Consider the following 17,776-nt stretch of genomic DNA (forward strand, 5'->3'; position numbering starts at 1 on the left):
CTCCACCCTCCCCCCATTTGATTTATTTTTTAACCACCTTATTTATTTAAAAATCTGGTTTGGAAGCAAGGGGTCACAGAGCTGGGCTGCGCTGGCTCTTGAGTTACTTGCCACTGAAGGTAGTGCTGGTTACGCCCTCTCCAGCGGAAACAAAATAGCTTGTTTATAGCTCATGTATCACTTGGGCCAATAGGAAGCCTGCTGCAATGTCCACCATTGTGGCTTCCTATTGGCCCACTTAATGCAGGGAGTTTAAAGACCAGGAAGTGCTGGCGCTACCTTTACCGATAATGTCCCGGGAGCTGAAATTAATGAGATTCAGCTCGGGGGACCCCCTGCTTCAGTAAACTGATTACAAAACCTAAAATAATGTTGTGGGGGAACCACTCTTCTAATAGTTCACCAACATCAGAATGGGACCATGAAAAGGAGAAACAGACAAGTCCTTTTTAATATATATCTATATCTCCGTAAGTGGAACTGCACCGTTACATGATCCGACACCACGCTTGATAGAGCCGTTGAATAGTTTGTGAACTGCCTGTCAGGTGGCAATACATAATTTTACAACTAAAATATAGGAAAAGAAAGTTCTGTAAATGTATACAGTGCTAGATGTCTAATACACTTTCAATATATACAAAAATATCCATATTTGTTGAGCGGAGTCTGTTCAGTTTTGCACTAGTTGCTAGTGCCCTATGTACATGTAAACTCCCCATGGTAAGCTGCAGACGTGCATCAAATGAAGTGATTCTCTTTGATCTGAAGTCTTTGGATGATGCACTTCTATGAAACAAAACACACAGTTGCAGTAGCTGTATTGTTCCCAGACAAGTGTAGAGGTTTTTTGTGTGTAGGTTGAATCCACACCTGTCGTTCCTTGTATACCCTTGTGGAAGACACACCTGTGATTAGAAATATAATGGTTATTTGCATCATTTCATATACAAAACAACTCAAATGGTTACAATCTATGACAAATGTAGCAGCATGTAAGAAATCACTTTATTCTTTGTTTTATGTAATTTCAATATAATCATAATTTGTCAAGTTTGACTGTGCTAAAAGCAGTTTTAATTTGTTTTATATTAACACTTAATTAACTTCTTTTTTTTTTTTCTGCAGGCATCCAGTAAATCAAAAAGAATTCAACGAAGGTCGACCCAAGAGACCTCAATTTAATAGATCCAAGAATCACTTGTGCATGTGTAAAGGAACCTTCTTTTTTTTTTTTATATATATATATATATATATTCAACCTGTGGACAATGTTACAAAAGAAGCTGTGAGAACTAATCCTGTGTGGACTTGTAATATACTGCTAATACCACTCACTGAAATGTTTAGTTGCATTTTAACATGACATGGACTTTGTGTGTATTTTTAACATGGAGAAACCACTGTTGAGAAGCAAGATATTCCTGGACTAGGGCCTTTTGAAATACTTGCTCTTGCGTAGAGTAATTGCTTAAACAGTATTCCTTCTATACCTTTTGCTGACATTTGTTTCTTTCCTGTAATCCTCTAATTTATTTTCTACTCCATTGTTGTAACTACGTTACGAATTCTTCGCGAGTGCAGGTATATCTGCTCTCTGGATGCCAAGATGAAACATTTTCCTTTATTTTACCTGTCGATGGGTGTGGTGGGTATCAAAATAAGTGTTTCTGTGGAGATAGGTTTGTCTTCTCCACTATAGTCCTGTACAAGAAATGCTTGGTAATATGACTGCGTTTGTTCATTGCAGGAAAAGCAAAAGGATTGGAGCTTAAGGAAAGTTGAGCTGTATGTTGAAATGAGCAAGGTGTCTGGTTTTAGTCGTCAATGACTGGAGTCCCCTCATTATATCTTAATACATTTTGTTGCCAGTGGAACCTAAAACACCCAGCCTGTCGGTGCATTGTAAGCTCGGGCTGCAGAAAAGTATTTCATGGGTTTCCTGGTTATTTTGTTCTCTTGTTACTTTTTGCACCTTTTATATATGCAACGGTAATGTTACCAGTCTTGCCCCCCCCCCTTTTTTTTTTAATGTCAAATATGTGGGCATGCCTTTATCCAACTAAAAAACACCGCAATCCCATTGTGGTACTTTCTACGGTTCTTGGGGATATCCCTGATAACAGCTTACTCCAAGTTACTTAATCTATTTGTATTATATATTCAGCAATATATCTTTGTTTCTGTATAGTCAACTTTGGTTAAAGGCCAACCACCTATTCCACAATTCTTGCAGGAGTATATACTGTAGTTCTATAGAGAGCCCATGATCCTTGAGATATCGGGGAAGGTGTTGGGGTGGGAGGTCCCTCCTGGTATTTAATACTTGTGCATCACACGGGCCAATAAGAAGCTGCAAAGGATGACATATCGGCTTCCTTTTGGCCCGTGATAATGTTGGAGATTTAGCCATCATTTTGTTTCCCCAGAGGGGATGCTACCGCTGGCTCATTCCCGACAAATATCTCAGGAACTAGGAGGTACCCAGAACTGACATTGGAACGGTTGGGCTTCAGAGACCCCCTGCTCAGTCACTTGTGTGTAGGTGGTATGGGTCTTCTAAGCAAGCTCTACTTGCCTTACTATTCCCAAAGGTTTTCATATGGGCTTTACTTGACCAACAGAAATGACAGAGATGTTGCACATTCATTTTCAAGATCACCATGACCAATTCTTCAATTGTCTGTTAATCGGTAATTGTTTTTGATATTTATTTGTTAAAAGGGGTATTTTGTGGGTCATTTCACATGTAGTCAGTCTCTAAAATCTGAATGTAGTAGTATTTAACTCAACTACTACAATCTTTTAACACGATTGTACTACTATTTTTGATTATCGTACTTCTGTGCTCTGAACTTTAAGACTACCAATGTTTTTTATTTTGGGGAGATTACTGGATCATTACTTAACCTTTCGTTTTGAAGAGGGTAGAAAGGCTTTGTTAGTACAGTGGTGCGCAAAGGGCACGAGATTGTCTGCGGGGGGCGCAGGGTTTATTTACAGAGGCCCTGTGCACTTCCCGAAGGCACTTAAATGAAGTGCCGGGGCATGCACGAAGGCCTCTAAACTGCACTTACCTTGGCGCTGGCAGCTTCTGGAGACGCGTCGCCATGGCAACGTGACGTCATGACGCCGTAGCCTGGTTAACGGGGTGGGGTACAGAGAGAGGGTACAACAGGCAGGAGGGTGCAGGGAAAAAAGATTGCGCTCCCCTGAGTTAGTACATTATAATATTTAAGGCAATATTAGTGAAACTGTGCGAGCTGCCATCACCTTGGACTCATTTATATTTAATCTGAAGAGCTGTGATGCACAAACAAAATCATCATTTTGTTATGTTCCTTCTCATTATTTTGGTGGTCCAGTAACCAAATCATCCTGTGGTATGTTATGCTTTTCCAATACAGAAGAGCTGTAGAGGAGTTTGTTTTTGTAATATAAAACCTATGTAGCATGTCGTTAACTGTTGGGTGTTTCTGTACACGAACTGTAACCCTATACACTTGCAGCTTTCCTTTTTCTTACAAAGAAGGCAAATTGTTCAGAGAATCACTGTGCTTGAAAAGTGTGCTGCCTGTTCCAGAGTTTCTCTAACCCAGGGGTGTGCAAAGTGGGGGAGTGTGGCGGACAGAGGTCCCGCACTCTCCCCCAAAGGCATTTCAATTAAATGCCGGGGAGGTGGGGGGGGGGCAGTGCAGCTTCTCCTACCTGATCTTCGGCGACATGTCGCCATGGTAACTGACGGCATGTACCGTCGTTTTGCCACATGACCCCGCGACGCCTGAGGAGGGGAGCCGTGAGGTAAGCAGGCAGGGGGGTGCAGGTTAAAAACCTGCTCTAACCCACTGTAGCACAGGGGTTGCCAACTCTAGTCCTCAGGGGCCACTTTTCTGCTGCCATTAATCCTGTAACACGGGAGTGGCCAACTCCAGTCCTCAAGAGCCACCAACAGGTCAGGTTTTCAGGATATCTCTGCTTCAGTCTTTGACCGAGCCACGTGTGCTGATCAGGGATATCCTGAAAACCTGACCTGTTGGTGGCTCTTGAGGACTGGAGTTGGCCACTGTGTTACAGGATTTTAGGCAGCAGAAAAATAAAACCCCATAGTGAATTTATGATGGGTAGCAAAATTATTGGTGGACACCTATTTTCCCCTTTTGCCTGCTGGTCTGTTTAGCATAGGGTATATGCTATTGTTGTGCAAGACCTTTCTCCTCACCTTTGCTTAATTGGAACAGAGCGAGGTAAAATTGAACGTTCATCATGTAACACGTGGTCATCCTGTCTCTTACAGTAATGGTAAATGGCACTAATGACGTTTATCATATCCACATCACTTTGTCCCCCAGGTCTGCTTGCAGGAGTTCCCGCCGCTGCCACAGAAAATGGTAGTTCTAGCACACCCACTCTCCTGTTTTCTGATCTGTAGTTTGTCAATTACAAAGCAATTCTGCAAAACCATCCAGTAATGGAGATCAATAAAGAGATCGATAAGGTTTCAAAACAGCTTGAAATGGGAAATGTGAACATTTTGTTAAAATTATTTCAAAAGTAGCGTGAACGTAAAAAATGTGAATAATTTTGTATTTTAATGCGGTCTTTCTTATATCCCTTTTTAAAATGTGAACACACACACAATCCAAGTGTAGTGTCCTCCTGTCGGGTGGTGATGGAAGACCCAAGCCTTTTTAGAAATTACCATTTTAACCTTCAAAGTAAGGGCAGTTCTTCCTCAAGTCTATCCCGATCAGCCGACTACTCCCGCTAAAAAACTTCTTTTTAGAAATCGGTTCTACCCAGGCATTAAAACGAATCACTCCGTACCTGTTGCATTATTGTTGTTGTGCTGTTTGATTTAATCCCTTTCTGTATAAATCGCTTGCTGACTGAGCAAACCTCTCACTTGTAATTGTGGAAAAGTTAAGGCTTCTGTTTTTATTTGTGTTTTCACATTTCTATTTATGTTCAGTGTATGTCCTGATGTAAAAATGTTTTTTATATTTTTATTTTAACTGCTAATATTTTAATGTCTTGGTTTACAAATAAATATTTCTTCATCTCTGTACATTTTAAAGTTGTTTTTGTTTTTCATTTTCTTAGAAGAAACTAAGCACCTTTTCTTGATTTTGTATGTCAAAAGTTGACTTCTGCACAATTCAGTACTAGATAGGAGTATGTTTAATTCCTCGGTACTTACACATACTTTCGATGTCAACATTTTTATTACTGTAATATTAAATTCCATCTTGAACCTCTGATTACAACATAGCATTAAAATACATCCTCAATTATATATATATATATCTATATATAGATATATAGATATATATATATATATATCTATATATCTGGTGGACTGCCCCCTCTTATTTGATTCCCCACAATTCACTCAATTGTCTCCAATTCCCACCCTTTTGGGAGGAGGCCTCTGGGCCCATGGCGGAGGGGAGCCCGAGCCCTGCGGAAGTTGGAGCCGGCTTCCATGCGGGCCGCACTTCCAGCGCTGCCTGGGTGCATGGGAGGGGGGGGGGAATTGCATAAGATTGCCCCGCTGCTGGGTGCGGGGCAGGGAAAGACGGTGGCTGGAGAGGTACATTTCCTGGCTTGCGAAGGGGTCGGGAAAAGGATCTGCCGCTCCGGTGGGGGGGGGGCGGGTGAAACTGGTGAAGTTCCAGACTATCCTCACACGGCCATTTGAAATGCTGAAAGTGGCCACCCCCAGCGTACACACGGCAATTGCAATCATTTGAGCCCCGAGCCATGTAACATCTTTACTGCCAATGTGACCATTTTTCCATAATATAGTGTAATATGTTTTTAATTGGGTGTGAAACCATAACAAAGTAGCACAATCTATTGTATAATCTCAAATACATATTCTTTATTCGATTTGATAGAAGTTACTATTTAAAACAGTCTGTTCAAACTTGTGGTGATATGGGCTAGTTTTTAGCCTGTTTGTATAGCTTTTTAAGGCTAGTATTAAGTATCCTTGGGTTAAATTATCCATGAATATGGAGTCATATAGTAACAGAATTTATTTTTATGTATTTATTTTTTACACGTTAAACTTGTGCAATTAAAACCTTTTTGCGTTGCGCTGAAAGTGTACACTGCGCTGCACTCAGAATTTTGCAGGGTCAAACGGTCCCTGCTCTGTGGAGTTTGCAAACTCATTTTATTGCCTGAGACAGAGGCTCTTGCCCAACGTCACAAGGAGCTGATACTGGGATTCAAACCAGGTTTATGTTTTCAAAGGCTGTGTGACACTACAACAGAACCAATGTCCAAGTAACCTGAAAAGTGTGTTGGGCTTGAGAGGCAGTAGGTGGAGCTGTTCGCAGATCACCTTGAAAAGTTCAGTATGTGTACTTCTAAAATAACTCCGTAATTGTATGAGCGTTATGGTTAGTTCCATATGTTAAACCAGGGTTGGCCAACTCCAATACTGAAGGGCCACCAACAGGTCAGGTTTTTTTTTTCTTTATCATTGTAATATTTTACTACATTTTCCATAACAACAAAACATTACATTTTTCAACAAGGCCACAAAATACCAATTTACAGTGATTACAATATTCCTTTACATTTAACAGTACACTAAACAGTAAATACTATATTACAATTACATATACTTTAGACAATGGCAAACAAAAACATAAATTAAATTTTAAATCAATAAGTCCGTCCTATGCATTACATCATGGATATGTATTTCCCTCTGCACCTCCTTCCCCCTTACCCACAGTCCCTTTTGTTGTTTCTTTGCTATAGGTCCTATTCGTATCGAAGGATAACGGGCATTAGATATTTTATTCTTTCCCCCTCTCATCACCTTCTGTGCCTCTCACGTACCAGACTTCTTAGTAAATACCATGACGTTTGGCCAAACGCCCGCATCAGAACCTCTTTGTCCCTGTCTGGTAAAATTTCAATAAAGCAATCCCATTTTTTAAATAGTGTTTTTCCATCTTTTAGCTCTTTATTGGTATCGGCTTCCATTTTATCTAACGAATAATTGTTAAATATTTGTTTAGCATGTCCATGTTAGGGGGTATATCCTTTATCCGTAGTGGCATTATGGTTTTTCTGGCCACCAATAATGTCATTTCTGGGATTTTTAAGTATTCTGAGCCCTTTGTCAGGTTTGATTGAGCCATCTGTGCTAAAGCAGGGATAGCCTTCAAACCTGACTTGATGGTGGCCCTTGAGGAATGGAGTTGGCCCCGCCTGTGTTAAATGTTGCAGTACAGCCAAAAGCAGATTTAATTTTTGTTTATTTTTATAAGAATACTAGATACATTTTGTAACAGGAGAAACGCTGCTCTTGCTCAACCAACCATCAAATCTGCAGGCTCCACATCACTGCACACATCACTGAATTAAAGTGGAATAATCTGTTATGAACATCCAATATAAGTAATGTATATAAGAGAGACCTGATTTTTGTTTTGGGTGTGGTTTGTATAAGACTATCCAACTGTACTCGGGTTATAATATGATTCACATGAGTAGAAAGTTGTATTAATATTGTAGAAATTGCGCAATTTAATTAGGGGGAAGTAAAGCAATGTAAGCTATTTTTAAAATACAGTTTGAGTAATATTTTTGATACAGAAGAGGTGGGGGAAACAGACTGAGGTATCAGGGATTTGGCGATATAGATATCCAAGGCTTTAGGGTTAGCAAAATACAAGTCATTAATAACTTTGTATTAGTTACATTTTTTATCATTTTATAATTTGAACTGGTTATTATATTTTGTTATTACTAATGTATTAAAGTATTCATACTCATAGCGACCAACAGCTTTCCCGGGCCCCAGGACTAAAGTTTTCACCTGGGCCCCTGTTTCGGAGGCCATGTGAACCTCCCCTCTCCATTTCTCTTACACGCTCTCCCCCTATTTCTCACACCGTTTCCTCCCAATATCTTCCTCTCCAATGTATTTCTCTCCTCCCACTCACTGTCCCCATCTCGCTCTTCCACTTACCCCTTACATTTTTTCTCCTCAACCCCCTCTCTCTTCACTTCCACCTCACTCCCTGTTCTCTTCCCCCCTTTTACTTGTCTCTCTCTCCTCTCTCCCCATCTCTCACTTTCCCCCATCCCCTTCCGCACTTAATACCCCATCCTTTACTCCCCCCATATCTTTCCCTCCCCCATATCTTCTTTCTCCTCACCGTATCTTTCTCCCCCCGTATCTTTCTCCTCCTCCCCCTGTATCTCTCTCCCCCGTATCTTTCTCCTCCTCCCCCTGTATCTCTTTCTCCTCCCCGTATCTTTCTCCTCCCCGTATCTCTTTCTCCTCCCCCTGTATCTTTCTCCTCCTCCCCGTATCTCTTTCTCCTCCCCCTGTATCTCTTTCTCCTCCCCTGTATCTCTCTCCTCCCCCTGTATTTCTCTTTCTCCTCCGTATCTTTCTCCTCCCTCCGTATCTTTCTCCTCCTCCCCCTGTATCTTTCTCCTCCTCCCCCTGTATCTTTCTCCTCCTCCCCCCGTATCTTTCTCCTCCCCCCATATCTCTTTCTCCTCCTCCCCGTATCTTTCTCCTCCTCCCCCTGTATCTCTTGCTCCTCCTCCCCTGTATCTCTTTCTCCTCCCCCTGTATCTCTTTCTCCTCCTCCCCCGTATCTCTTTCTCCTCCTCCCCCCGTATCTCTTTCTCCTCCTCCCCCTGTGTCTCTCTTTCTCCTCCTCCCCTGTATCTCTTTCTCCTCCCCCCGTATCTCTTTCTTCTCCTCCCCCCGTATCTCTTTCTCCTCCCCCCGTATCTCTTTCTCCTCCCCCCGTATCTCTTTCTCCTCCCCCAGTATCTCTCTTTCTCCTCCTCCCCCGTATCTTTCTCCTCCCCCGTATCTCTTTCTCCTCCCCTGTATCTCTCTTTCTCCTCCCCTGTATCTCTCTTTCTCCTCCCCCTGTATCTCTTTCTCCTCCCCCTGTATTTCTCTTTCACCTCCTCCTCCCCCGTATTTCTCTTTCTCCTCCTCTATATTTCTTTCTCCTCCCCCGTATCTCTCTCCTCCCCGTATCTCTCTTTCTCCTCCTCCCCCCGTATCTCTCTCCTCCCCGTATCTTTCTCCTCCTCCCCGTATCTCTTTCTCCTCCCCCTGTATCTCCTCCCCCTGTATCTCTTTCTCCTCCCCCTGTATCTCTCTCCTCCCCCTGTATTTCTCTTTCTCCTCCTCCGTATCTTTCTCCTCCTCCCCCGTATCTTTCTCCTCCTCCCCCGTATCTTTTTCCTCCTCCCCCCGTATCTCCTCCTCCCCCGTATCTTTCTCCTCCCCTTGTATCTCTTGCTCCTCCTCCCCCGTATCTCTTTCTCCTCCTCCCCCCGTATCACTTTCTCCTCCTCCCCTGTATCTCTCTTTCTTCTCCTCCCCCCGTATCTCTTTCTCCTCCCCCCGTATCTCTCTTTCTCCTCCCCGTATCTTTCTCCTCCCCCGTATCTCTCCTCCTCCCCTGTATCTCTCTTTCTCCTCCCTCTGTATCTCTTTCTTCTCCTCCTCCCCTGTATCTCTCTTTCTCCTCCCTCTGTATCTCTTTCTTCTCCTCCTCCCCTGTATCTCTCTTTCTCCTCCCCCCTGTATCTCTTTCTCCTCCCCCTATATTTCTTTCTCCTCCTCCCCCCCGTATCTCTCTCCCCCCGTATCTCTCTCCCCCCGTATTGCTCTCCTCCCCGTATCTCTCTTTCTCCTCCCCCCGTATCTCTCTCCCCCCGTATCTCTCTCCCCCCCGTATCTCTCTCCCCCCGTATCTCTCTCCCCCCGTATTGCTCTCCTCCCCGTATCTCTCTTTCTCCTCCCCCCGTATCTCTCTCCCCCCGTATCTCTCTCCCCCCGTATCTCTCTCCTCCCCGTATCTCTCTTTCTCCTCCCCCCGTATCTCTCTCCCCCCGTATCTCTCTCCCCCCGTATCTCTCTCCCCCCGTATCTCTCTCTCCCCCGTATCTCTCTCACCCCGTATCTCTCTCCCCCCGTATCTCTCTCCCCCGTATCTCTCTCCTCCCCGTATCTCTCTTTCTCCTCCTCCCCCCGTATCTTTCTCCTCCCCGTATCTCTTTCTCCTCCTCCCACTGTATCTCTTTCTCCTTCCCCGTATCTCTTTCTCCCCGTATCTCTCTCTCTCCTCCCCCCGTATCTATCTCCCCTGTATCGCTTTCTCCCCCCACCATCTCTCTTTCTCTCCCCATCACTCTTTCTCCCCCTCTCCCGTATCGCGTCTCTCTCTCTTTCCCCCTCTGTCCCCTCTCCCTCTCGTGTGTTTCTCTTCCCCCCCTCTCTCTCATCTTGAGGGGCGGGGGCTGTGGGCACATGCAGATGTTAGGCCAGACTCTGGGTGCACTGAGGAGGACTGGCATGAGACGGAGGGCCCCTGCTATCCCGCCCATGTCGGCAGCACTGTTCGTGCTGACCATGCACTTCTTAAACCCAGGCTGTGCTGTGTAAAACAGCAGGCATACGCTTAAAGGGGTCCATGTTAAAATGGATAAGAAGCAAAACGTTGAAACGATTTGGGCTCCTTTGCGTGTCATTACCCAGAATCCCTGGCGGTAGTGTATATGCTGACTAACTATGGGGAAAGGCAGGCATGTGGACCTGTCCGAGACATGAATATGCTCATAAGGGGGATGTTATTTGCTTTAAGTATGATCTAATATGTTAAAAGAGCTGCAAAATCGCCAACACCCACATCTGTATGTTTGACCATTGTAACTCTATTTAGTTTTGAAGTGTAAATTTTATTTTATTTTTCTTGTCTTGAACCTGTTCCATTATATGCAATGTTGTAAATTCAATAAAAAATTTGTGATTAAAAAAAAAAAAAAAAAAAAAACTGCAAAAATGTACAAATTTGTAGCTTAATAACATATTGTAGGAATCTACGTGTCAAAGTATAATCACCCCAAAATAACTACCGCAAACCGTATTGGAAAATGATAACCAAAAAAGAAAACATTCCCAGCGAGGAAAAACAATTCAGATTAAACGTGGTGCTTAATGCGTGCAAAACTCATCCTTAATGTGCACTCGCCCTGATGTTTAAATTTAGCACGTTGGCAGAAGCCATTGATATATTTAGACCATCTGCTGCTTTACTATGCAGAACGTGTCAAGCAGAACAGTTTCTGGATGGAAATGTATCCATAATGTCAGGGGGTTTAACCAGGGTACTGTCTCTCCTATGAATCTGTAAGGTTTCACGTGGGAGAACAAGCTATGATGTGATTTTAGGGTATTCTTGATGAAAGATTTTTCATCACTTTTATTTATTTTAAAGGGATGGGGGATAACATTTACCAACTGATTCTAATAACAGTTATTGTAAATGTAAAATGAGATAATAGGCATTTCATTTAACTTACCTATTCATGAGCTCAGCAACTGGATTCTATGCAAATGTAAACAAAACAATGCAATATTATAGTTTTATTTTTAAAGCTCCCACATATTCCGCAGCGCGGTACAGAGTGACATCATTACGTAACCAGAATGACACAAATATGGACAAACGTGCGCAAACGGATACAGAACGTAATGAGGGCCCTGCTCGTGAGAGTTTATAATCTAGCACTAGAGTCATATTCATTAAAGGCTGATACACTATAGCACACACTAACTCCCTTTCAAATGAATGGGAGAAAGGGTGTCCGAAAGCTTAGCACCCGATAGTGGCCTAGGGCGTGGAACAGACTTTGTGACCTGTTACGTGGTAACAGCCTGATTAAATATTTCAATTTGATAACATAGCAAAACGGAGACATTGGTAACACTGGTAACTTGAATGCTGCAGCCGAGCAGAATGTCTGTGAGAATCTTACAATCCTACTGACTTATCCTCGATGCAAAAGGTGGCGGCGTGAGTTGGCCAATCTTCTCGAATCCCTGTACTTTGCAATCCCACCGTATTGTGAGCAGAGGTAGAAAACTCATGCACGAAAAGATACATTTTGTTTCTGTGGCACAGGCTCAGACTTGGTAGTGGAAAAACCTATGATGAGTCTTTAAAGCAGCAATACTACATTTCTCCCCTTCCCCCCCCCCTTCTTATATGTAAAGCATGTGACAATCTGTAATTCTATCTGTATTATCCAATACTACAGAACTGATTTATATATATAAAAAAAAAAAAAAAACATAGGATTTTTCATGTAGGTTTTCGTATGCTATTTAAATCCTGAGTGACAATTTGTTGCCCCCTTCATAGGAAATAGTTTCTATACAAGACCACAGGCAAAGACTGATATTCTGTAGCCGAGATTAATAAAGTTATCAGCCAGTCATCTTGGCCCAACCAGCCCATTCTTGTTCCAGGTCAAAACATTTTCTTAAAAACCTCAATTTGTACAATGATTACCGCTATTGTGTCACTTCAGATGGATTCTGCGAGCATTTCTATAAAACAACCCATTGCTTGTTCTGTGCCCACTGTCCGTGAAGTGCCCAGTGGAACTTTCAGTGCCCGCTGTTCCGCTAAGAAATGTCACCAGTGACGGCATTTCAGATGAGGCTTCCTGCGAGTCCGGGCTGATTGAAGCTCTCCGCTTTCTCTTTCACTGTGACACAGCTATTTGTTCACAATCCTGGTTGCATGCAGAGCAACAACAAAAAAATCCCTTCTGTCTGCAAGTTAAGGAGCCAAATTATTTTCTGCCCAAATCCGTTCTCTTCACATTGAATAATCAAGAAATACTCTTCAAGTTTGTATTACAAATGCATTGTGATGATTGTTCATTTCTTGACCGTTGTGCAGTGGCTTGTTCACCTTGAGGAGAGCCACAATATTGGAGGGTTTTCATGAAGATGCAATCGTGCCATTTGGGCGCTAATGCAAGGGAATTCCCATTGACTGCAGTAGAAGATTCTGTGTAGTAGTGCCCCCCCCCCCCCAATCGGCATTATCACACTAATAAATAATACCAATAGTCAAATATGTACTGTATATATTTTGTTATTTTGACCTTGATTGGGTTCACAGCATTTAGATCAATGAAGAGTGCTCCCCATAATCATTATCCTTCATCATCAATCATCATCATTCTTCCTCCTCCTCCCTCCACTTCCTCCTCCTCCCTCCACTTCCTCCTCTTCCTTCCTCCACTTCCTCCTCCTCCTTCCTCCACTTCCTCCTCCTCCTTCCTCCACTTCCTCCTCCTCCTTCCTCCACTTCCTCCTCCTCCTTCCTCCACTTCCTACTCCTCCTTCCTCCACTTCCTCCTCCTCCTTCCTCCACTTCCTCCTCCTCCTCCTTCCTCCACTTCCTCCTCCTTCCTCCACTTCCTTCCTCCACTTCCTCCTCCTCCTTCCTCCACTTCCTCCTCCACTTTTTAAGTAAATACAGGCGGAGGCCTTAGATTCCCACCTAGGGGGGCATTGCAATACTTTATAGTCAGTTTGATAACGACTATAATTAAATACAATTACAGTATTTTGTTACACAAGAGACAGACAGGAAAAGCCAGATCTAATAATAAAGGATTTCATGAAATGAACAAAGGTAATACACATTCAGTTTACAGATATTTAATGGACAGTCAGAGATATGATTATGGGCATAAGTAACATTTACAGATGGGATTAAAATGGTGTTAGAAGAGGTAGGATAGACATTGAGTATGTTAGAAGAGGCCCTGCCTCAAGGATCATGCAATATATAGGCAGGGTAAATTGACATTGGAAACAAGTGATGAGAGGGTTGGTGAGTTTCAGAAACCATAGAGCAGCTGTAACATTACCAAACAGCAGCATATGTTGCAACATTGTTGCAATAGATATGCATTTTTAGAGTAACTTAAAGCAGCAGTCCAAGCTGACATATTTTTTTCCCACTTTAATATGTGCAACAGTACAATCCACACAATGGTAAGTAATTAGCTAAATTGCTGATCGATCCGTTCTTATGTGATTTGACTCGGGGGTTCACTAAATGGCTCTCAGTGCAGCAGAAGAGGACCAAAGATGCAAAGTTCTGTGGGGAAGATCATGTGACCAGGCAGTCACTAGATATAATTGGTGCACTGCTAGAGAGAGAGCAGAGCTCAAAAAGGGGTGTGCCAGAGCCTGTTTCAGAAGAAGTAGGGGATGTGACTTTGTAAATGGTTGTTATAGGAACCAAAAATGCTTGTTGCATTATAATACATTAAAAATGTTATTCCGAATTGTTTTTTTTTAAATGCTACAAGTATTTTCTCATCCTACAGACATGTAAGATATTGCTTGGTCTGCAGCTTTAACATTTGCATGATGCCAAAATGTGTGGATATGTTGGGTATTTGTATGTCACATACGCCACACCTGTGAGGATGTGACTTGTGTATGTGAAACGGGTTAGAATCTTCAGCTATCCAGCTGACACTTACCTCCCGGCAGAGGCCTCAAAATTAGCAATATCTCACAAAAAAACTGTCTCACTAAACCTCAATTACACTGCCACCACCACCGAGAATAATTTAAGGTCTTACCATAGGAGTTCTTGGTCCCCTGTTTATTAGGAACAATATGTAATTAACACAAAAATGCCAATGTAGCAAAATGTGTCAGAAAATTTGCGTAACGGCTTCTAAATGGTACTAAGTTCACTTAGAGCCCAAAGTCAAAACTTTAGATTTAAAGGAGCAATCTAGTCAATATCCTATGAGTGGGGTTTAAAGGGAAAAAATCAGTTCTGTAGTATTAGATCATACTTACTACTTTTTGAAGTGAAACTTCTTTAGCGGCGTGAATGCAGTTGATTGGGACGGAAGTCAGTGGTGATGGAAGTGACATCACTCCTGGCAGAAGAGGCCGTCAGTGTTGCCAGCTTCCACCTGGAGAAGTCACCACTGGACGGACAGGGACACACACAGGGACACACACATACACACACACCCCACCCCTACACTACCTGCTGCTGAGCGCTCCCACAACCTGCTGCAGAGATGTTACCGTGTCTTCATAGCAACGGGCCAACCACATCCCCCCCCCCCCCGGACCATTGGACCGGCGGATCCTCCATCTCCTTGCCAGACAAGGCTGCCAGACAAGGCTGCCAGACAAGGCTCCAGGCACAAAAAGTGGTAGCGAGCATTGCCCCCCCTCCACCCCCCCAAACCTCACCACAAACTCACAGGAAGACCCACACACACACAAACACTAACTGAAACCCACACTGACTGTCACACACACTAACACACACACACACTGACTGACAAACACACTGATTTACAAACACACACACACACACACACACACACACACACACACACACACACACACACACACACACACACACACACACACACACACACACACACACACACACACTGACTAACACGCACACACACTGACGCATACACTCTGACTGACTGACACACACACACACACACACACACACAAGGAATTCACAGTTACTATAAATACAGAAGTGCAAATAGCTAAAACACGTGCTCTGGAAAACGTCATTGCGTTTTGGTACTGAAATTGTGTTTTGATTTTTAATTAAAAACCTCACCATACCAAACCCTCCCCATCGTAGTGCCACGCCCGGCTCTAAAGAACATCCAGTCATTAATGCTCCAATTCATTTGGAACGATTAGAGACCTAGGGTTCCAAGGTCAGTGATGCTCTCCTCAAGAGCAAGAGGAGGCATGGGGGTCCCCGACTTAGTCAGATATTACCTCGCAGCACAACTGAAGCAGGCTGTAGTTTGGAATTGCAACCCAGCCTCGGCCTGTTGGCTCGCAATAGAGTCACATTACGCACAACCTCACTCCATCCAAGTGGCACTCTGGACCACAGGAGGGAGAGGGAGTGGGCCACAGAGGTTTGGCCTCGGAGCAATGAGATGCACGTGGGACGCATGGCTCAAAAGCAAAGGGAAGTATGGTCTGCTAGCTTCTCCCTCCCAGCTCACCCCACTCTTTGGGAACCCCAACTTCCCGCCAGGGTGTTCCACAAGACAATTTGACCAATTCCAGGGTCACAATATTAGGATGGTTGCCGATCCAAGACCTTCATCTATTTAAATATTTACAACTTAGGCACTTCCTACACTCAATGTCTCCAACCTCCAAATTCCCCCCAATGACCCGATTTGAAACCCTATGTCTCAAAGACATATACCAGAGAGGCTTGATATCACAGATATATAAAAGCACGGAACCGACATCAGACCCCCCGAAACACCGCTATATGCAAAAATGGTCGGACGAACGAGGTCTCCCAATAGACCTGGAAGACTGGAAGGACATTTGGGAGCAAGCCCCTAAAACCTCAATTTGTACGACGATACAAGAAAACATCTATAAAATTATATTCCAGTGGTACCTGACCCCAGCTAGGCTGAGCCAGGTCTACCCCGGCACACCAGACCTGTGCTGGAGGGGATGTGGTCAAAAGGGAGACATGGCCCACATTTGGTGGTCATGTCCGGAGATCCAGAAGTTCTGGACCAAGATCCAGACACATCTATGAGATCACTGGAATCCCTCTCCCCCTGGACCCCCTCACCATGGTGCTGAGCAAACCCATAGATGACCTCCCCCCACCAATGTCCCGGCTGATCAGGGCCGTGCTGACAGCGGCCAGATGCTCTATAGCGGCAGCCTGGAAACAGATTAAGGCCCCCTCGAGAACCACAGTAGTGAGAAGGGTTAACGAGGTCATGACTATGGAGAAGCTTACGGCCATGCTCCAAAGAAAATGCCCCAGTTCTGGAACACATGGGACCCCTGGATCGAGAGATAAACCCCCAAAAAGTCAAAGCACATAGGTCTAGCAGCCACCCCCAACAATTGGAGAGCTACACCGGGACACCTCTGTGCAAGCCCACATACCCCCCTCCCCCTCTTCCCCCCCCCCCTCCCATGTTTGTCTCCTCCTCCCCCCCCTCCTCTTCCCCGTACTCTTTTTCCTACTGAAAAAGGAAAACTGTTATTGGTCCTTCTCTGGAAATAATGAGCACAAATGTTGTGGGCCCACGACACTACTGTATGTAAATTTATCTGTGACTGTGACCAATAAAAAAATTGTTACAAAAAAAAACCTCACCATTACAAATACAATTTCTGTGACAAAACAGTGACAAAAGACAGAAGTTTCACTTAAAATGTGCGTGCTCGGCACACACACAGTTTTTTTTATTTTTTATTTATTCAACTCAATGCCATTTTAAATGAGTTTTAATATACGGAGCATCCTTGGATTTCTAAAGCAGGGTTTAGCGCACCTCCCCAGCAGTGCAAGATCTTTGTAACAGTTTACTGTTTGTGATAATTAGTTGCCAATATTCCCAGCAGTTTGAGCTGTAGCAATAGATAATGTTACTTTGATAATTTAAGAATACATTGCAGCTGCTGAGTTAGGCCTCGGCCATGTTATCTGCTTGCTTGCTGAAGCGTGCTGACGCGCGCTCCCGCTCAGCACTGAGCCCCTACAGTCGCAATTAGAGCGGCTTTAGTAGGGGCTCGCCTACGCTTCCCCAAGCGCGCGGAAGCGCAGGTCTTGGCAGATTTTAAAATTCCCCCGCTTGCCGGCGCGACAGGCCGGTCACGTGAGCGGTTCGCCCAATGAGGGCGAACCAGCTCCGTGACGCCACTGGCCCGCCCCCAGCCCGCCCCCGGCCTGCCCCCTGACGGCGCGCAGGGCAAGCAACCGCAAGGCCAGGGAAAGCACCCGCTTTCCCTGCGCCTCAGCGCGCCTCAGCACGCAAGCGAAGAGCCTGGACGAGGCCTTACACTGACTGAAGGATTGATTGAAACTGAAAGGCGGCCATTTAGTGAACCCTTAGGAAGCAGGAT

General features: G+C 44.1%; 1 protein-coding gene across 1 annotated transcript in view; it reads left to right on the plus strand.

Moving 5' to 3' along the window:
- Nucleotides 1–5,065, plus strand: part of ARHGAP19 (Rho GTPase activating protein 19) — a 39,586-nt gene extending 34,521 nt beyond the window's left edge. The window contains exon 12 of the mRNA XM_075612391.1: nucleotides 1,129–5,065. Within this exon, the coding sequence (XP_075468506.1) occupies nucleotides 1,129–1,185 (57 nt within the window). The 3' untranslated portion in view covers nucleotides 1,186–5,065. The remainder of the gene's footprint in view (nucleotides 1–1,128) is intronic.
- The last annotated feature ends 12,711 nt before the right edge of the window (nucleotides 5,066–17,776 follow it).

The sequence above is a fragment of the Ascaphus truei genome, chromosome 8, assembly GCF_040206685.1.
Source record: "Ascaphus truei isolate aAscTru1 chromosome 8, aAscTru1.hap1, whole genome shotgun sequence".
Lineage (NCBI taxonomy): Eukaryota > Metazoa > Chordata > Amphibia > Anura > Ascaphidae > Ascaphus > Ascaphus truei.